At 51.5% G+C, this 16,470-nt stretch overlaps 1 protein-coding gene across 1 annotated transcript in view; it reads right to left on the bottom strand.

The window, feature by feature from the left end:
- DHRS3 (dehydrogenase/reductase 3) overlaps positions 1-16,328 on the bottom strand; it is a 51,915-nt gene extending 35,587 nt beyond the window's left edge. Inside the window, exon 1 of the mRNA XM_069545673.1 lies at positions 14,786-16,328. Coding sequence (XP_069401774.1) covers positions 14,786-14,980 — 195 coding nt within the window. The 5' untranslated portion in view covers positions 14,981-16,328. The remainder of the gene's footprint in view (positions 1-14,785) is intronic.
- Positions 16,329-16,470: the final 142 nt, after the last annotated feature.

The following is a 16,470-nucleotide window of genomic DNA, read 5'->3' as shown; positions in this document are numbered from 1 at the left end:
TGGGAGAGATCTAAAGGCACCCAGAGACTCCTTCCAACCTTGGAAGGACTCTGCATCAGAGAGCTGGCTTCTCACACCCAGGGCAGTATGAATAGTAACACTGACCTAGCAACCTGCTGGACCACTGTAAGTGGCTGCTCAGAAGGCTTCTTTGAGGTACAAACTCCCTGAGAGCAGACAGGTTTCAGCTCAAGCCAGAAAAGTCTGTCCTGCCTTTTTTGTTGGTCAGTGTCAGTAAATGACCTGATAAGGCCTGCAGGACTGGTGGCTCAGTGGTAAAGAATCTGCCTGCAGTTCAGGGACACAGGTGACTCGGGTTCAGTCCCTGGGTCCGGAAGATCCCCTGGAGGAGGAAATGGCAACCCACTCCAGTATTCTTGCCTGGAGAATTCCATGGACAGAGGAGCCAGGTGGGCGACAGTCCATGGGATCACACAGAGTTGGACATGACTGAACGACTTAGCATGTGTGTCAGTAAATAACCTGATAAGGTCTGCAGGACTAGACCTGGGAGGACTGGCTAAGAGATGCCTGGAGCTCCTGGATGTTTGTGCCTGAGATGAAAAATTGAATTGGTTCCTCCTTAAGAAGGAATACTAGACATCCACTCCTGATCCCCTTGTTCCTGGTAACAGCAGCCCCATGTCCCCCACAGAAGTCCATCTCCACACTTACACGCTGTGGCTTGGCTGTTCCTCTAGTTCAGAGTCAGGCCTGAGACCCACAGCTGGCCAACCAGTGATTACACCATTGCCAGTGTCTGCTTCAGCCCAATCCAGCCATAATCAGAGAGACTCAACTCCTGGAGCCTGGAAAAGTTGGGAGGAAGATACTGATCTGCCTGCTCCACTGGGAGCTGAGGGGGTTTAAGGCAGCAAGGGGCAGATGTGAGCAGTCCCAGGGTGGGGAGGGGCTGCCTAAGGCAAGACTGGTCTGGACAACACTGTTTGATCTCCGGGAGCCAGGCTTGTGCTCATGTCCTTTAGACACATTTAAACTCCCAGCAGCTTAAAGCACACATTGCATGGACTCTGCTCAGGGCTCTCAATGTGATCTGTTCTGTAAAATGATTAACTGAGAGGCCACAAAACTCACTGGCTCAAGAGCAGACGCCCAGAGTTCAAATCCCACTTGGTCTGTCACAAGCTGTGTGATCCTGCTCTGGACCCTCAGAATCTGGACCAGTGAAAAAGATGATAGGACTTCCCTGTTGGTATAGTGGTTAAGAATCCACCTGCCAACACAGGGGACATGGGTTCGATCCCTGGTCTGGGAAGATTCCACATGCCTTGGCACAACTAAGTCTGGTGCACCACAACCGCTGAGCTCTAGAGCCTAGGGGCTGCAGCTACTGAAGCCCGCGTGCCCTGAAGTCCGTGCTCTGTAACAAGAGAAGCCCCTGCTCACGGCAACTAGGGAAAGCCCGCCTGCAGTAACGAAGACCCAATGCAGCCATAAATAAATAAAAACAAGGGGGATACCAATTGAAAAAAGAAGACAGCACTGCCCACACTAGAGCTCACTGCGAGCAATAAATGACTTTATTACGTGTCAGGTGCTGGCACAGAGTAGGTGTTCAGTAGACACGGATTCCTACTAGCTATGATGGATCAGTCATGCCTTCACTCAAGCAACAAAGGTTTATTAAGCGCCTACTGAGTCCCAGATACTGCCGGGTGCTCAGGACACTCAGGAGGTAAGAGGACACGTCCCCAGCCTCCCAAGGATCTCACAGCCTTTTGGAGAAGATACATGGCAACAAGCAGCCACAAGCAGCCACAATCATGGGGAGTTGCCATGGCAACTCATGACTTTGGCCTCACCGCAGCCCAACCCTGACCAATTGAGCTACTTGGACGCAGAGGTGAAGATGACTAATGGGGAAGCTGGGTGGCTGTCTGCGGAGTGGGCAGCCAGGACCAGAGCAGAGGCCCGGCCTTTGACCAGCCTCTGTGCCTGGACTGGAGAGGGGTCTGCATTGGACCAGCCCTTGAACATGAGGAAAGGGGCTTCTAGTATGAGGGACAATGCCAGGCCCTGAGCCCTCCCTAGGGAAGAGTGATTCATTCTTACTGACTTCTAGAAAGGGTCAAGAGCTAAAATTCCCAAGGGCTTCTGTGACAGGAGCAAATTTCTCCCTTTCCTGCAGACTCCCAGAACCAGGGTGAGTCTGGCCAGCGGGCTCTTTGCCTCTGTGACCAGCAGAGCACTTGGGCCAACAAGCCAGGGCTGGGGAAGTCCACTTTCTCTCCGCCCCCACGCCAACCAGAAGGAGCCATCATTTCTTGCAAAACCTCTGGTGCTGAACTAGGAGGTTTACATATATTATTTCACGGAATCTTCATACTTTCGTTTTTCAGATGGGGGAAGCCCAGAGAGATGGTTATTGCCCAAGGTCACACAGTAGGTTGCTGGGAGGCTTCCTAGGATTTAAAGGATTAGGAACTGGCTCCCAGCAGCCCTGGCTAGCATCATGAATGGCAAGAGTGCTCTGGCCAGTGGGCTGGTCTCCACCACTTGAAAGACCTCAGCAGCCGTGACACTCCACGGGCCAGTCCTTGGCTTTGGGGCTGGAGTGGTCAAGTCGCATTCCCCCAGGCTGGGAGCTGCATGTGGGCTGGGTTCCCTTCGGAGGCTGGCTCAGTCCTGGTGGAGTAATTAGGGCTTCTAGCTCCTGGGTTGCTTAGTGGTGGCGTGGGGGGCCTGGTTGAGGGCTGAGCAGGGCCTGGGGTTCCATGTGCCTGGGCAAGAAGAGGGAGCCCTCCCTTGAGGGGCAAAGGCACAAGCTGGAAAGAGCATGCTTCTTTACCTTGGAGTAAAGAACCAAAAGTTGAGGACCCAGTGAGATGACACATGGCAGATTCCCGTTATACTGGAGTTGGTAGCTGTTCCCTACTCCAGGGGATCTTCCCAACCCAGGGATTGAACCCAGGTCTCCCACATTGCGGGTGGATTCTTTACCATCTGAGCCACCAGGGAAGCCCAAGAATACTGGAGTGGGTAGCCTATCCCTTCTCTAGCCAATCTTCCCGACTCAGGAATTGAACTGGGGTCTCCTGCATAGCAGGCAGATTCTTTACCAGCTGAGCTGCCAGTGAAGCTCCAAGTAAGGAGCAGCTAAGAGAAAAGACCCTGATGCTTGGAAAGACTGAAGGCAAAAGGAGAAGGGAGAGGCAGAGGATGAGATGATTAGATAGCATCACCGACTCAATGGACATGAATCTGAGCAAACCTCGGGAAATAGTGAAGGACAGGGGAGCCTGGCGTGCTGTAGTCCATGGGGGTGCAGAGAGTCAGGCAGGACTTAATGACTGAACAAGAGAAGTGTGTCCTAAGTAACTTCCTGGAATAGTTCCTTTCAAGCCTTATGTTTTCCTTCTAAGTAATGGCATCCTTTCAAAATACACACAAAAACCTCACACAGAATTCTAAGCTACAAGACCTAAGTGAAGCTGAGTGAGTTAAATGGAGATGAGGACCCCTGGGAACCCTATCTGCTCCACCTCCCATGGAGCCCCACCTTCTTGGAACCCCTTGGGTGCTTTGGAACCCAGTTTGAAAACTCGGTCCTAAAACCTCAGCTGGTGTTGGGGTCTGCCTTGAAGCTACTGGGGTTCAGACAGCCCAGAGCTCTGTAGAAGACGGAAATGCAGACAGGTATCTGTAAGCACGTCCCAGGAGTATGTTTCAATGTGGACAAAATAATCAGATGGTTCATTGCTCAAAGCGCTTTCTTAGCCCCTTCCTTGAAAGGCTACTGAAAAGGGGTTTCAAGATCGATTTCCCCAAAACAGGATGTGGCCAACAGAGTTAGGAAAGCTTGAGCCCAGTGACCTTTGCCAGGCTGACTCTTGTTGGCATCAAGTATTACCAGGCCACAAATCTGTATTGTCCACTCTGGCGTGACCTTGGCTTTGGGTTGCAGTACTCCAGAGTCTCTTGCCTCTGACATAGGCTCCAGTTCTGGCCCTGAATCAGAGCCTCAAGTTGTTGGATGGGTTTTGATTGGATCCAGTCCAGAGCTTCTTAACCTGGTGTCTGGGACAGGCATCAGGGGGACCCAATGATCTCTTAAAAGTATAAAAATCTGTCTCTTTGTGCATTCTTCTTCAGACTGGGTTTATGTTACTTTCTCCAGCTCCTCAAAGGGCTCCACAACCAGCAAAAGATTAAGACTTACTGCAAACCCTTTAGTTTCCACCTCCTTTGAGAAGTCTTCTGAGATTTCCTTAATTTACAGTGATCTTTCCCTTGTCTGAATTATCAAAGCTCAAGGTCACTTGGGAGGATCCAGCTGGGTGACCTCGAGTTTAGATGGAAGGAGCTGGCACTCACTCATTCCTCAAAGTTGGCTTCCAGCTAGAGGTGCCACCCTGGTTGTAAATGAATGAAATACAACTGTGCTGTTTTCCTGCTTATCAGTTACTTGTTCAAAGCAAACTCTGATAACCAAAGACTACCTTAATCCTTTGGCAAGTAACCCACTCATTGTATGCAAATACTGCTGCTCAGTGCTTAAAAAAAATGTTTTGGTGAGGTCAAACTTAAGTACATCCTGTTGACTCCTGGACTGCTCATCAATTCTCTTTCCAGAACCCTCTGTGTACTAGGTAGTTCCCATTATTAAACAGCTTGTCTCTTGACCTCTCCATAACCCTGACTGGGGTGGGCTGGGCCAGGCTGATAATATTTGACCCAGAGGGAAAGGGCCTAGTGTTGAAGCTAAAATCCTGGGTTTGAAACCTGCCTTAGGCCAACCATCCAGGGCAACTCACTTCACTTGTATCTTAGAAATGGGCTGCTGATGGCCACTGTGGAAAACAGGATGGAGGTTTCCCAAAAAACAAAAAATAGAACTACCCTATCAGCCAGCAATTCCCCTCTTGGGTATATATCTGGGAAAAAAAAAATCAAGGACACTAATTCAAAAAGGAACATGCACCCCAATGTTCATAGCAGTGTTATTTACAATTGCCATGATACAGAAGCAACCTCAGTGTCCATGAACAGATGAGTGGATGAAGATGTGGTGTATATCTATATCCATATCCATATGTACACACACACACACACACACACACACACACACACACACACACGCTGGAATATTACTCAGTCATAAAAAAGAATGAAATGTTCCCACTTGGAGGGCATTATGCAAAGTCAAACAAGTCAGAGAAAGACACATACTATATGATATCACTTATATGTGGGGTCTGAAGAACACAACAAACCAGTGAATATAACAACAAAAAGCAGACTCACAGATATAGAGAACAAATGAGTGGTTACCATTGGGCAGGAGTGGCAATATAAGGATGGGGGAGGGGAGGTACAAGCTATTGGGTATATGACAAGCTCAAGAATGTACTGTACAACACGGGGAATACCGCCAACATTTTGCAATAATGGTCAATGGAAATTAACCTTTAAAAAGGACATAAAAATTAAAAAAATTATTTTTTAATTGGAAAAAAGAAAAGAAGAAAAGCAGTGGGTTGCTGATCACACCTGCCTCTGGGCCTAGATAGGACAATGAATGTGAAAAAGCCCTGTGGAGTCAGTCCTATAGGCTACCACAGTCACACAGGGTATGGACCAATGTCTCAAGCTGTCTGGGGAGCCCAAGGAAGCCCTCAGCATCCAGTTCGGGTCTAAGTTATGACTGGTGGTCAGAATGAAGGATATGAACACAGGCTTGGCCTGCACCTTCCCTCCTCCTCCTCCTCTTCTCTCTCCAGCATCCTGAAAAACCCCACCAAAGGAATGACCCCATCGCTGAAGGACCCTACTGAGGTCAGGCTGAGAAGGGCTGTCTTCTTTTAATTTTTGAGCATTGGTTGATTGATGCTGGTGGCCTCTCTTCCTCCTGGCCCCTGACTCTGTCTGGGTCACTGACATCACTCTAGTAACAGTGGTTCACAGAATCAATGGGGTGGAAGGGACCCAGGTGATAGTCTAGAACCCAGCCTCTCTTGATCCAAGAATCCACAGTTCCCTCACTGCAGCCTGCTGACCCCGGAAAAGCTCCAGAGGGCGGGAAGGTGCTCCTGGACCCCTTCCACCTGGAAGGCGGCCGATACTGTCTCCAGCCCCAGAAGCAGTCAACCAAACGCTTCTGAATTGGCCATCTCACCTAAGTCATGGCTTCTGGTCCTTGTCATCCAGAGCCTGCTCCCTGGGTGCCCCCCAGTTGCTCAAGGACCTTCGCAAAGTGTTGACCGATACTGCCCACAATGTTCCTGGGCTCCCTTGACATAGTAGAACTGAAAAGTTGTCTCCTTTGCTCAGGGCACCAATACAGTTGCTTTCATTTTCTTTGCAGAGGGAGTTAAACTTCTGTTGCCATTAAAGTCATCTTACTGGAGCTGACTCCCCTTTCCAGAGCATCGGGGACTTTATTGGAGATGATCATCACACACCAGGACGTAAGTGCCGCCAAAGAGAACCTTGTTAACGTGGCTCCCTGCGGCAGCCCTAAGCCCAGCTGCCTAAATCGAGGAATGAATTTGACAGTCACAGCTTCCCCAGAGCCGCGTCACCATTTTTCACCCCAGGCATCCACAAGCACAGATCACAGCTTGCTGAAGCGGGGGTCTCCCCAGAAGACTCTGAGGCCTGGATCCCGGATGACTCACACCCATCCCTCCAGGGGTACACCAGCTTACCCAGATCTTGCTTCAGCCCACACACTTCCATTGGACTAAAGATATCAACAGCAGTGTCTTCTCAAATCCAAGCACCAAGCTGAGAGCAGACTCAAGCTTTAGAATGCCCTCAGAAGGGAGCCAGGCAAGTCTGATCTCATGTACTTAGAGGAGCCCAAGGAGCACCCCAACCCCTCTCCTGCCCTTGGCCTGCCACCCCCCATACCCCCCGCTTCCTAAGTGATCTGGTGAAGACTTAGGTTAGATCCTGTCACTTCAGAAAACTAAGATCATGGCATCTTGTCCCATCACTTCATGGGAAATAGATGGGGAAACAGTGGAAACAGTGTCAGACTTTATTTTTGGGGGCTCCAAAATCACTGCAGATGGTGATTGCAGCCATGAAATTAAAAGACGCTTACTCCTTGGAAGGAAAGTTATGACCAACCTAGATAGCATATTAAACAGCAGAGACATTACTATGCCAACAAAGGTCCGTCTAGTCAAGGCTATTGTCTTTTCCAGTGGTCATGTATGGATGTGAGAGTTGGACTGTGAAGAAAGCTGAGCGCCGAAGAATTGATGCTTTTGAACTGTGGTGTTGGAGAAGACTCTTGAGAGTCCCTTGGACTGCAAGGAGATCCAGCCAGTCCATTCTGAAGGAGATCAGCCCTGGGATTTCTTTGGAAGGAATGATGCTAAAGCTGAAACTCCAGTACTTTGGCCACCTCATGCGAAGAGTTGATTCATTGGCAAAGACTCTGATGCTAGGAGGGATTAGGGGCAGGAGGAGAAGGGGACGACAGGATGAGATGGCTGGATGGCATCTCCGACTCGATGGACGTGAGTCTGAGTGAACTCTCGGGGTTAGTGATGGACAGGGAGGCCTGGCGTGCTGCGATTCATGGGGTCGCAGAGTCAGACACGACTGAGCGACTGAACTGAACTGAATTGTCACTTCCACCTCCCTTCACAGAACCTGCCAACAGCTCCCAGCTTCACTTGGAGCCAAAGACAGAGCTGGTTCTAGAGATTGCTGGCCCTACCTGCCCTGCCCTGCTCCCCCAGCCTGCCCCCTGCCCTGCTCCCCGTCTCCTGCCCTGCTCCCCCAGCCCGCGCCTTCCTGTGCTGCTCCCTGACCCCCCATGACTCGCCCATCCCCTGCCCCCCACACTGCAGCCCTCGTTACTCACTCTGCTCCAGCCACAATGGCCCCCTCCCAGCTCCCCAAATACCCCAGGTACATTTCTTTGAGCCCCTCTCTCTTCCCTCTACCTGGAATGCTGCTCCCTCCATTCCCATCAGGTCGTCTGTCACTGGACCTCATCTCTTTCCTCCTTACTGTGATGTAACGGGCTGTTTTCTGCATCCTGTTTTCATCTGTCTCCCTCACCAAACTGCTGACTCTACACGGGTAGGGACTGGTGTCTGCTTTGCTCACTGCTGCCGTATCTCTATGCCTAGAACAGTGCCAGGCACACATAGGGTGCACCACAGACTTGTGGAATGAATGAATGAGTTCCCACCAACCATTCATTTGCTAAACTATTCTGGTATTCGGCACTTAAAAAAAATTTGTAAACTGTAATTATAATTTTTTAAAAATTATTTTTTGGCTGTGCCGTGTAGCACAGGGGATCTTAGTTCCTAGACCAGGAATTGAACTCGTGGACCCTGCAGTGGAAGCACGGAGTCTTAATCACCAGACCACCAGGGAAGTCCCCTAACGTTCTCTTTTCGAGAATCCAGAACTTTAATAAGACTTCATGCCTTTTAAGGGACCTCACTCATCTCTCGGCAGATGAGTGTACGTTTGGGAACACTAGCAGTACTCTTGCCTGGAAAATCCCATGGACAGAGGAGCCTGGAAGGCTGCAGTCCATGGGGTCGTGAAGAGTCAGACACAACTGAGCGACTTCACTTTCACTTTTCACTTTCACGCATTGGAGAAAGAAATGGCAACCCACTCCAGTGTTCTTGCCTGGAGGATCCCAGGGAGGGCAGAGCCTGGTGGGCTGCAGTCTATGGGGCCACACAGAGTGGGACCCGACTGAAGCGACTTAGCAGTAGCAGCGGCAGCAGCAGCAGCATCTAAACCGATTTGCTTGTCTCCTTTTCATTTGCCTTCAACTCTTTCCTAACCTTCTTGGTTCATCTGAATATGTTTCAAATGTCTCCCTTTCAAGCATCATATATACTTGGTGTATTTTTTAGATTGTGTCTTCTAAAGGGAGCAAGGAGAACATCTCACAACATTCTAGGTAAGGTCGTGCTTCGGCCTGAGGATACAGGAGAACAGGTTGGGTCTGGAACCGTTCGAGCCCAGGTGCCCATAACTATGTGGGCTCTTGAGAGTGGCAGGTTGGGATGAAGACTCTAGGGACAAGTTGTAGTGAGGACAACAACTGGATCTCTTTCCTTGGGGGAAAAGGATGGCTAATGGCTCCCTTCTCATCAAAATGGCCAAGATAATTTTCTCAAAGTGGTAAGAATCGTTTCTCAGCAAATCACAAGATAAAGATGGGACAGAGAAAGTAACTATTTTGATAAAGAGACTGGAAGGGCTCTGGGTTGGGGATAAACCAATGGCCGAGGCTCTGAAAAGCAGAAAGTTCAGAAGAGCTTGGAGTCTGCCCAAGAATGAGCAGATGCCCAGATAGATGGACGATGGATGTCCTGACCCAGGGTCAGATTTCCAGGTTAGGGAGCACTCTCTGATTTTAGGATATACCCTGCAAGTTCCACTTGACATGTTAATTGGGAAACTCGGGCCCTTCATTCCCTTGGAAGCCACAAGTTGAAAACACTAACATCTCCTTCAAGAACTGAAATAAATCACACAGTCGGCTACCTGGTGGCTGTTAAAGGGGTTTAGAAATGGACGTGAGGCCGTCTACAGACTGAGGGCACATTTTCCAACTCTGAGCTGCTTCTTTTTCATTCCGTGGGATCTGATGCACAGCACAAAAGGCTCAGATCTGCAGTGATGAGGACAAATGTCTTTTGCAGAGAACTTGGCATGAGGTTGCTTTCCTGGGATGGCTGAGCCATGTGTGTGTTAGTCTCTCAGTTGTGTCTGACTCTTTGTGATCCCATGGACTGTAGCCTGCCAGGCTCCTCTGTCCATGGGCTTTTTCAGGCAAGGATACTGGAGTGGGTTGCCATTTCCTTCTCCAGGGGATCTTCCCAACCCAGGATGGAACCCGGGTCTCCTGCATTGCAGGTGGATGCTTTACCATCTGAGCTACTAGGGAAGCTACTAACAGGAGCCGTAACAGAATTTTAGAGCATGCCAGGGACTTAGGGATCATTGCGTCCCCTTTCATTTTTACAGGTGTGGTTCTTAGCTGCAGCCTGGAGAAGGAAGTGACTTTTCCAGGGTTGTAGCAAAGTCACGTCTAGAACCCAGGTGAGCCTGGTCACAAGGGGCGTGGTCCTAGATGTGGGCACCTTTGTTCCCCAGGGGAAGTGGGTGGGGCAGTAAAAGGGAGGTGTTTGTCTATTCAGGTGACAGTCCAAATTGTAAAGCCCATTGTTTGAAACCCAAGGACCAGATGCTGCATGCTGAAAGAATTTCCTAGATGCCACGGGTAGGACAGGTAGCCTACTTTCCTGCTCTCAGACTGCATCAGAGGAGAACCTGGTACTTTTCCTAGAAATTCCTAGCAAAGGCTGCATTCTGGGTGAGAAGGGGGGAAGTAAGCCACTGCTGTTTCCCATGTCACCCCAGCTGTGTGCCTTTCATGACACATCAATTGTTTAATGCAGCTACTCTGGCCTGATGACTCTGGGTTCCAAGATTACCTGTCTGGACCCTTCTCTCCTCTTTCTTCTTTTTCCTCTTCTCATCAGTACTGGCCTAACTCAGAGTGTGAGACACAAATTATTCCTTCCCCTGATCCCTAGTCCATGCAACATTATTTTTCTTTCATTCCCTTCTGCCTCCCACCCCCAGCTTCAGCCAGGTGCACAGTCTTTCATCAGTGGTTTCTTGCACGTGTGTTACCCCTCCCCCACCTCTGCTGGTTGAAACTCTTGATGTGCTCTAAGCCTTACTCAGATGCCACCTTCTTCAGGAAGCCTTCCATGCACTCTTGTTATAGATGAATAGCTCTGGGCTTCTTCTGTGCTGTGCTGAGTTGTGTCTGACTCTTGCGACCCCATGGACTGCAGCCACCAGGCTGCTCTGTCCATGGAATTTCCTAGGCAAGAATACTGGAGTGGGTTGCTATTTCCTCCTCCAGGGCATCTTCCCAACTCAGGGATTGAACCTGCGTCTCCTGCATTGACAGGCAGATTCTTTACCCTGAGCCACCTGGGAAGCCTTCTGTGTAGTGTACCCCACCCCCCAACTTCATGTCTACCCAGGACCTTAGAATGTGATCTCATTTGGAAGTAAAGTCTTCAGAGATGTAATTAGTTAAGGATCCCAAGACAAGGTCATACTGGATTCATGTGGGCCCAAATCCAACGACTGGTGTTCTTATGAGAAGAGAGGACACACAGACACAGAGAGATAGCAAAGACAGTCACGTGAAGGAGGCAGAGATGGGAGTGATGCTGCCACAAGCCAAGGAATGCCAACCAGGACTCACCAGGAGTGCGGAGGGAGGGGGAGGGAGGAAGAAGAATTCTCCCTGGAGTCTCTGAATGAGGGGGACCCCACCAACCCCCAGATTTCAGATTTCTACCCTCCAGATTGTGAGAGAATACACTTCTATTGCTGCAAGGCGCCAACTTGGTGGTCATTTGTTACGGCAGTTACAGGAAACATACACTACAGCTTGTGCCTTGACAGTAAGCACCTGGCCATGTCTCTGAGCCTTCTTTGCTCTACCCACCCCTCTCCAGGCCCAGCTCTGCACTGAACACTTGACAGACACCTCGGGCAGGTTTGTTAGGTCTCTCTGAGGTGGTCATCAAGGGGTAGTTGGGCCTGGTCCTGCCCCAGTGCCAGGATGGGGAGGATTTGCTGAATGGATGTGATTCACCAGACTGGGTGAAGGGTCTATTCCTAGTGAGCTGCTTTAAGAAAAAGGCTACAGACCCATGGACCATAAATTCAACAACAAAGCAGGTGCAACTCTGAACCAGTCCTCATACTGGCTCCACGAAACGGGTCCCGGAGTCCTGGCTCTCTCTTCCATGAAGGGACTGGGTCCCTGCTCAAGGGTTCTGCCATCACGGCCCAGGGCTCTAAACCAGTCACTTGCCTCCTACTGGGCCAGAGGCTGGGAATAATCCCTGCAGATACTTCCAAACACACAGTTCACTCCTGTCCTCCAGGGGACTGTTGCTAAAACCAGGTCAAAGCCAAAAACTGGAGGCTAGGTCTACCACTAGCCTACCCAGAGCCTTGGAGGTGTAGGGGTGAGCCCAAGCTCTATGAATGCTTTCATGGAAGGAGTTCCAGAAGGACACAGCAAATATAAAGGAGTTGTAATGGGCAATTACCCAGCAAGAGTCTTTGCCTTGGAGACCCGGGCCATAACTGGCCCTGCCTGGGTGAACCTTGTACAAGGTGGTTAAGCAGAGATATCTCAAGGTGAAGAACTTTCCAACTTTCGTGCCTTTGGGTCCCTTTAAGAAAAACCCTTATTTGGGTCATCTCTGCAGCCTAAGGGGCACCACCACCCCAAAATATTACCAAATCATTAGACTCAAGGTTGTTTTTTGGAAACTGGGTTGTTGCACCCCAAAAGTTAATGGACCTTTCTCGGACATGCAAGCAATCTGCAGACTCTGATTCTCCTCCCTTCTTTCTCTTTAGGGGGGCCTTTCCCCTTGGATCCTGCCTCTATTTCCACCCAGGGGAGGAGGGTCACGTGGGCCATGGAGGAGGCCTGCCTAACATTGCTGCAGGCTGTGGGTGGGCGCCATGCTCCCCAGCTCTCTCCAGCTGCTCCATGACCACCCTGAGCCCACCATCCACTTAACTCTCTCAGCCGTCTCCCCCAAAGTCCCCATTCCACAACACTCAGCCCTGTGTCCCCAAGCCCACTAGCCCCCCACACACTCCCAGCTCTGGGAGTGGTCCCAAGGCCCTTTCACTGGGCCCCAGATGGATTCAGGCAAGAAACCTTGATTCTACATTCCCAGCCATGACAGCGAGCCTAAGGCTCATTAAAACGCAGCTCCAGTAATTGGTCTGATAATTACAAGTTATAGGGAGGGCTCTTGGTCATTCTGACTGGTCTGAGGACTGAACCAGCGGTAAATGGCACTGGAAGGTTCATAGGGCCCCTGGTTCCTTTTTCTGGTGACCAGATACCAACCAATTAAGACATATCACTCAATGGTAGTGGCTTTATTCTTCAGAAGATACCCATTTCAAATTCAGTGGGGCATGGTTCCCAGTGTATGGTGCTGCTCTGCCCCTCCCCCACCCCAATGCCATACACTTCTTTCAATTTAGGCTTGTTTATAGTCAGTCAAGTTTTTCCAGATTGACTGAAAGAGTTCTTCATATGCCTACTGCAGCCAGTTACAAGAGCAGTGAGAGACCCAGGACTTGGGCCAGCTGGAAGAGCCAGAAGAAAAGTTTCTGTGGGATGCAGACAGCTAGGGAATGACAATCACACGCGATTGTCCCAAACCCTCCAGCTCCCTCTCCCCGAAAGGGCACCCTCATCTGCCACTCCTCCATAACAGAGGTGGGGGTGGGGTGGGGGCATCACTCCTAAGGAAATGAAACTGCTGAGAACGACTTCTGCTTCTCCTTTTTCGGTGTGTCCAAGGGTTAAAAAACACTTCTGAGCTCCTCTTCCAACTGCAAGGTCAAGCAGCTGTCCAAGCCACCCAAGGAGAAGCAGGAGCTGGGGGACAGCCGACCCCAGCTAACTTACTCAGCCTTGACAGCCTCCAACCTACAACCACCACCTCCCTTTAAACACCGCCCAGGGAAGGAAGAGTTAATCGGCAATCGGCTTTGGCTGATGGTTCAGGCTCCAAAGTTCAGTCCCAGTCAGAGCCACCCCAGAGGAATTGTAAATCTCAGGGCAGTATTTAACAAAACAAAAGCAACCTGGAATTACATGCAGGTTTGGTTTTCTACAGTACATATTTACTTAATCCCCTAGGTATGTGGCTCCATGTCAGATCAGCTGGCTTTGCCGGCCCTTTCACCCCCCTCGCTCACAGCAGTTTAAATTTCAAACTAATTCCCTGTTTTTGCTCTTCCTCTTCACAGGGCTGGCTGGAGACAGCCCAGCCTGCTGGCCTCAAATCTCTCTCTATTGCTCTAGTCACTGGGTGAGTCAGCCAGGCTTGGGTTGGCGTTGGGTGACAGCTGGCTCAGCCTCCCCACTCTTAGGCACCAGGTCTGGGAAAACTGGAGGAAGAGGTGCTGGAACTACCAAAAAGTTAAAGGCAGGGCTTGAGAATTGGAAGGGGGGAGGGGTGGCTCACCACAGTGCCACCTCTCCCTCCTCTTAGTGGGAGGGATCCCCTCCCGGGCTGTATTTGGGTGGGGGTGGGGGGGTGGTATGCGGAGGCAGCACTGAAACGAGAATGAGGACTCTTGATCAGCTGCTGGTTAGCCTGTCCCCTCTCTCTAGATTTCGGAACACCTGGCTTCCGAGTGCCTATCAGGCTAGGCTAGACATCCACCACCGCTTCCCGCTTTTCAAACCACACCGAGTACCCCCTCTTTCCCAGCTTCCAGAGCCGCAGCCGTCCAGGTTGGGGCTGGGAAGCGGGTTGCCAAGGAAAATACGAAGCGCCAGCTAGCAGGCGGCTCCCCGCTCTACTCAGGAGCGCACACACCCTGCCTTACCAGGGTGGCGGCAAAGAGGGAAAGCGAGGGGAGGAAAAAACGCAACACCTTCCTTTGGGAGGGAAGAATGTGGGAAATGGGTGGGTCTGCTAAGTTTCGAGGTGGGGGTGAACAGCCAGCCACAGATCCCAAAGGAGAGGGGCAGCTCCGGACCTGCCAAAAAAGACAGACAGTCGGCTGCCCGGGAAATGTACAAGGTGAAACTAGCTCAGCACTCGCGGGTGGCGCAGAGAAGTAGGGTGGCCGGCGACTTTCAGACCCTGGGCGCGGGTTCCGGCAGCGGCAGCAGGTGGGCGCACCCCCTGTCCCCTGGGCCCCCCTCGCCTCCAGCCCCCACCACTCTGGATTCGCGGGGCCCCGGTACCTTTCTGGCGCCGCGCTCCGCGAACTCGCGAGCTAGCTGGCGCCCGATGCCTCTCCCGCCGCCGGTGATGAGGACGTTCTCCCGGGACAGGTCCCGCAGCTTGGCGGGCAACAGGAGTCCGACCGCAGCCTTCACCACCAGATAGATCATCTGCAGAGGGAACACCACCAGCGCGCCCAGCCGTTTCCACACCATCCTCCGCGCCGCGGGGCCGGGCGGCGGGGGCCAAACTCCCCGGACCGAACAAAACAGGACTTAAAAAAGAAAACACCCCCAAACAGTAATAAACCGAATAAGGGGGCAGAGAGGCGTCCCACCTGGCCACTCTTGAAATCACCTCTTCCCAAATGCAAAGCAAGTACCCGGTGAGAAAAAGAGGGGGGAGAGAAAAAAAAAAAGATAAATCCTCCGGAGGAGAAAAAGCGTCTCCGAAGGTTGGGACAGTAAGAGGGGTGGAGGGGAAGCCAGAGGTGGAAAGTTCTAACAAGAACTTTCTTGCCCCGGCAGCCAGCCGTTTCGGCTGGGGAATTCTCAGGTAATGTTTACAGGCTGACAGAGGAGTTTAGGCAGGGGAAGAAAAAAAAAAAAAAAAAAAGAGGCACCAACCACACGCGCGCACCCTGCTACAGTCCCGCGGTTTCAAAGTGCAAGATTTAAAAAAAAAAAAAAAAAACACGTTTCCAAATTGTAGCGCCCCCCCAACCCCTTTTCCAGGAAAAAAAAAAAAAAAGAAAGTAGGGGGGAAAAGTGCTTGGAGCTCCCAATTTCAGCCCGCGAAAGTCTCCAGACTCATTGCTATTCTTGGGCTCAGGAAATTGCTTAAACGCGATCTGATTGCCAGCAACGTGCAGGAGAAGTGGGGGGTCCGGGTGTCAGTTTCTTTCCGTGCATGGCTCGCCCTCGCGCGCGCCCGCTCTCTCCGGCTCCCTCCCTCCCTCTCTCTTCCAGCGGAGGCTGGGAGTTGCCGCTCGATCCGGCTCCCTCTCTCTCCCTTGTTAGCATTTATTGCCTTCTTTTTGTCCTTTCCAACTTGGAGAGGGCCCGGGTGCGGAGCGCGAGTGGATCGGACGACTGAGTCTACGCCGCCTTATCCGTTCGCTCCTGGGACAGCCGCGGCTCAGAACGAGAGGGCGGCCCTTTTTCCCCCCCATTTTTTTTTTTATAATACCCCATTAAGTCTGATTGACAGTTAAAGTTGTTCTGAGGCTTCGCTATGGTTCCTCTGAGTGGCTGCCGCGGGCTCCCCTCCCCCTGCGCAGTGGCGGGGTGCGCGCCCGGGCGCGCACACGGGCTCGCTGAGACACCGCTCTCCCCAGGCCGGCTCCCCTAGCTGCAAGCAGGGGCTTGCCGGCTGTGTCCCTGAGGGCTCGCCACAGTAACTCGCACACGCTGGAACCGACTCCAGCGAACCGGCTCCCTCCTCGAAGCATGCCTTCTGGCCTGGGGCTCGGTCTGCCTGAGCAGGGAAGCCTGCAGGCCAGGTGACCTCCGGTGTGTGCCTGCCGGGCAGCCACGGGGGAGCTTACGCTCGCCTTGTTCCATCAGGTCGCCCAGGGTTTATATCAGGTCATTTGATCGTCCCCTACCTCCAGGTAGGACCAGGAAGCCACTTCTGACCCTTACTCAGAAGCCTCCTGTCTTCACTTAGAGAGCACTTTCTAAGTCTAACCCGAGTCCCTCGTGTT

This window comes from Ovis canadensis, chromosome 12 (assembly GCF_042477335.2).
Source record: "Ovis canadensis isolate MfBH-ARS-UI-01 breed Bighorn chromosome 12, ARS-UI_OviCan_v2, whole genome shotgun sequence".
Classification (NCBI taxonomy): Eukaryota; Metazoa; Chordata; class Mammalia; order Artiodactyla; family Bovidae; genus Ovis; species Ovis canadensis.
This window is presented reverse-complemented; position numbering and strand designations above follow the sequence as displayed.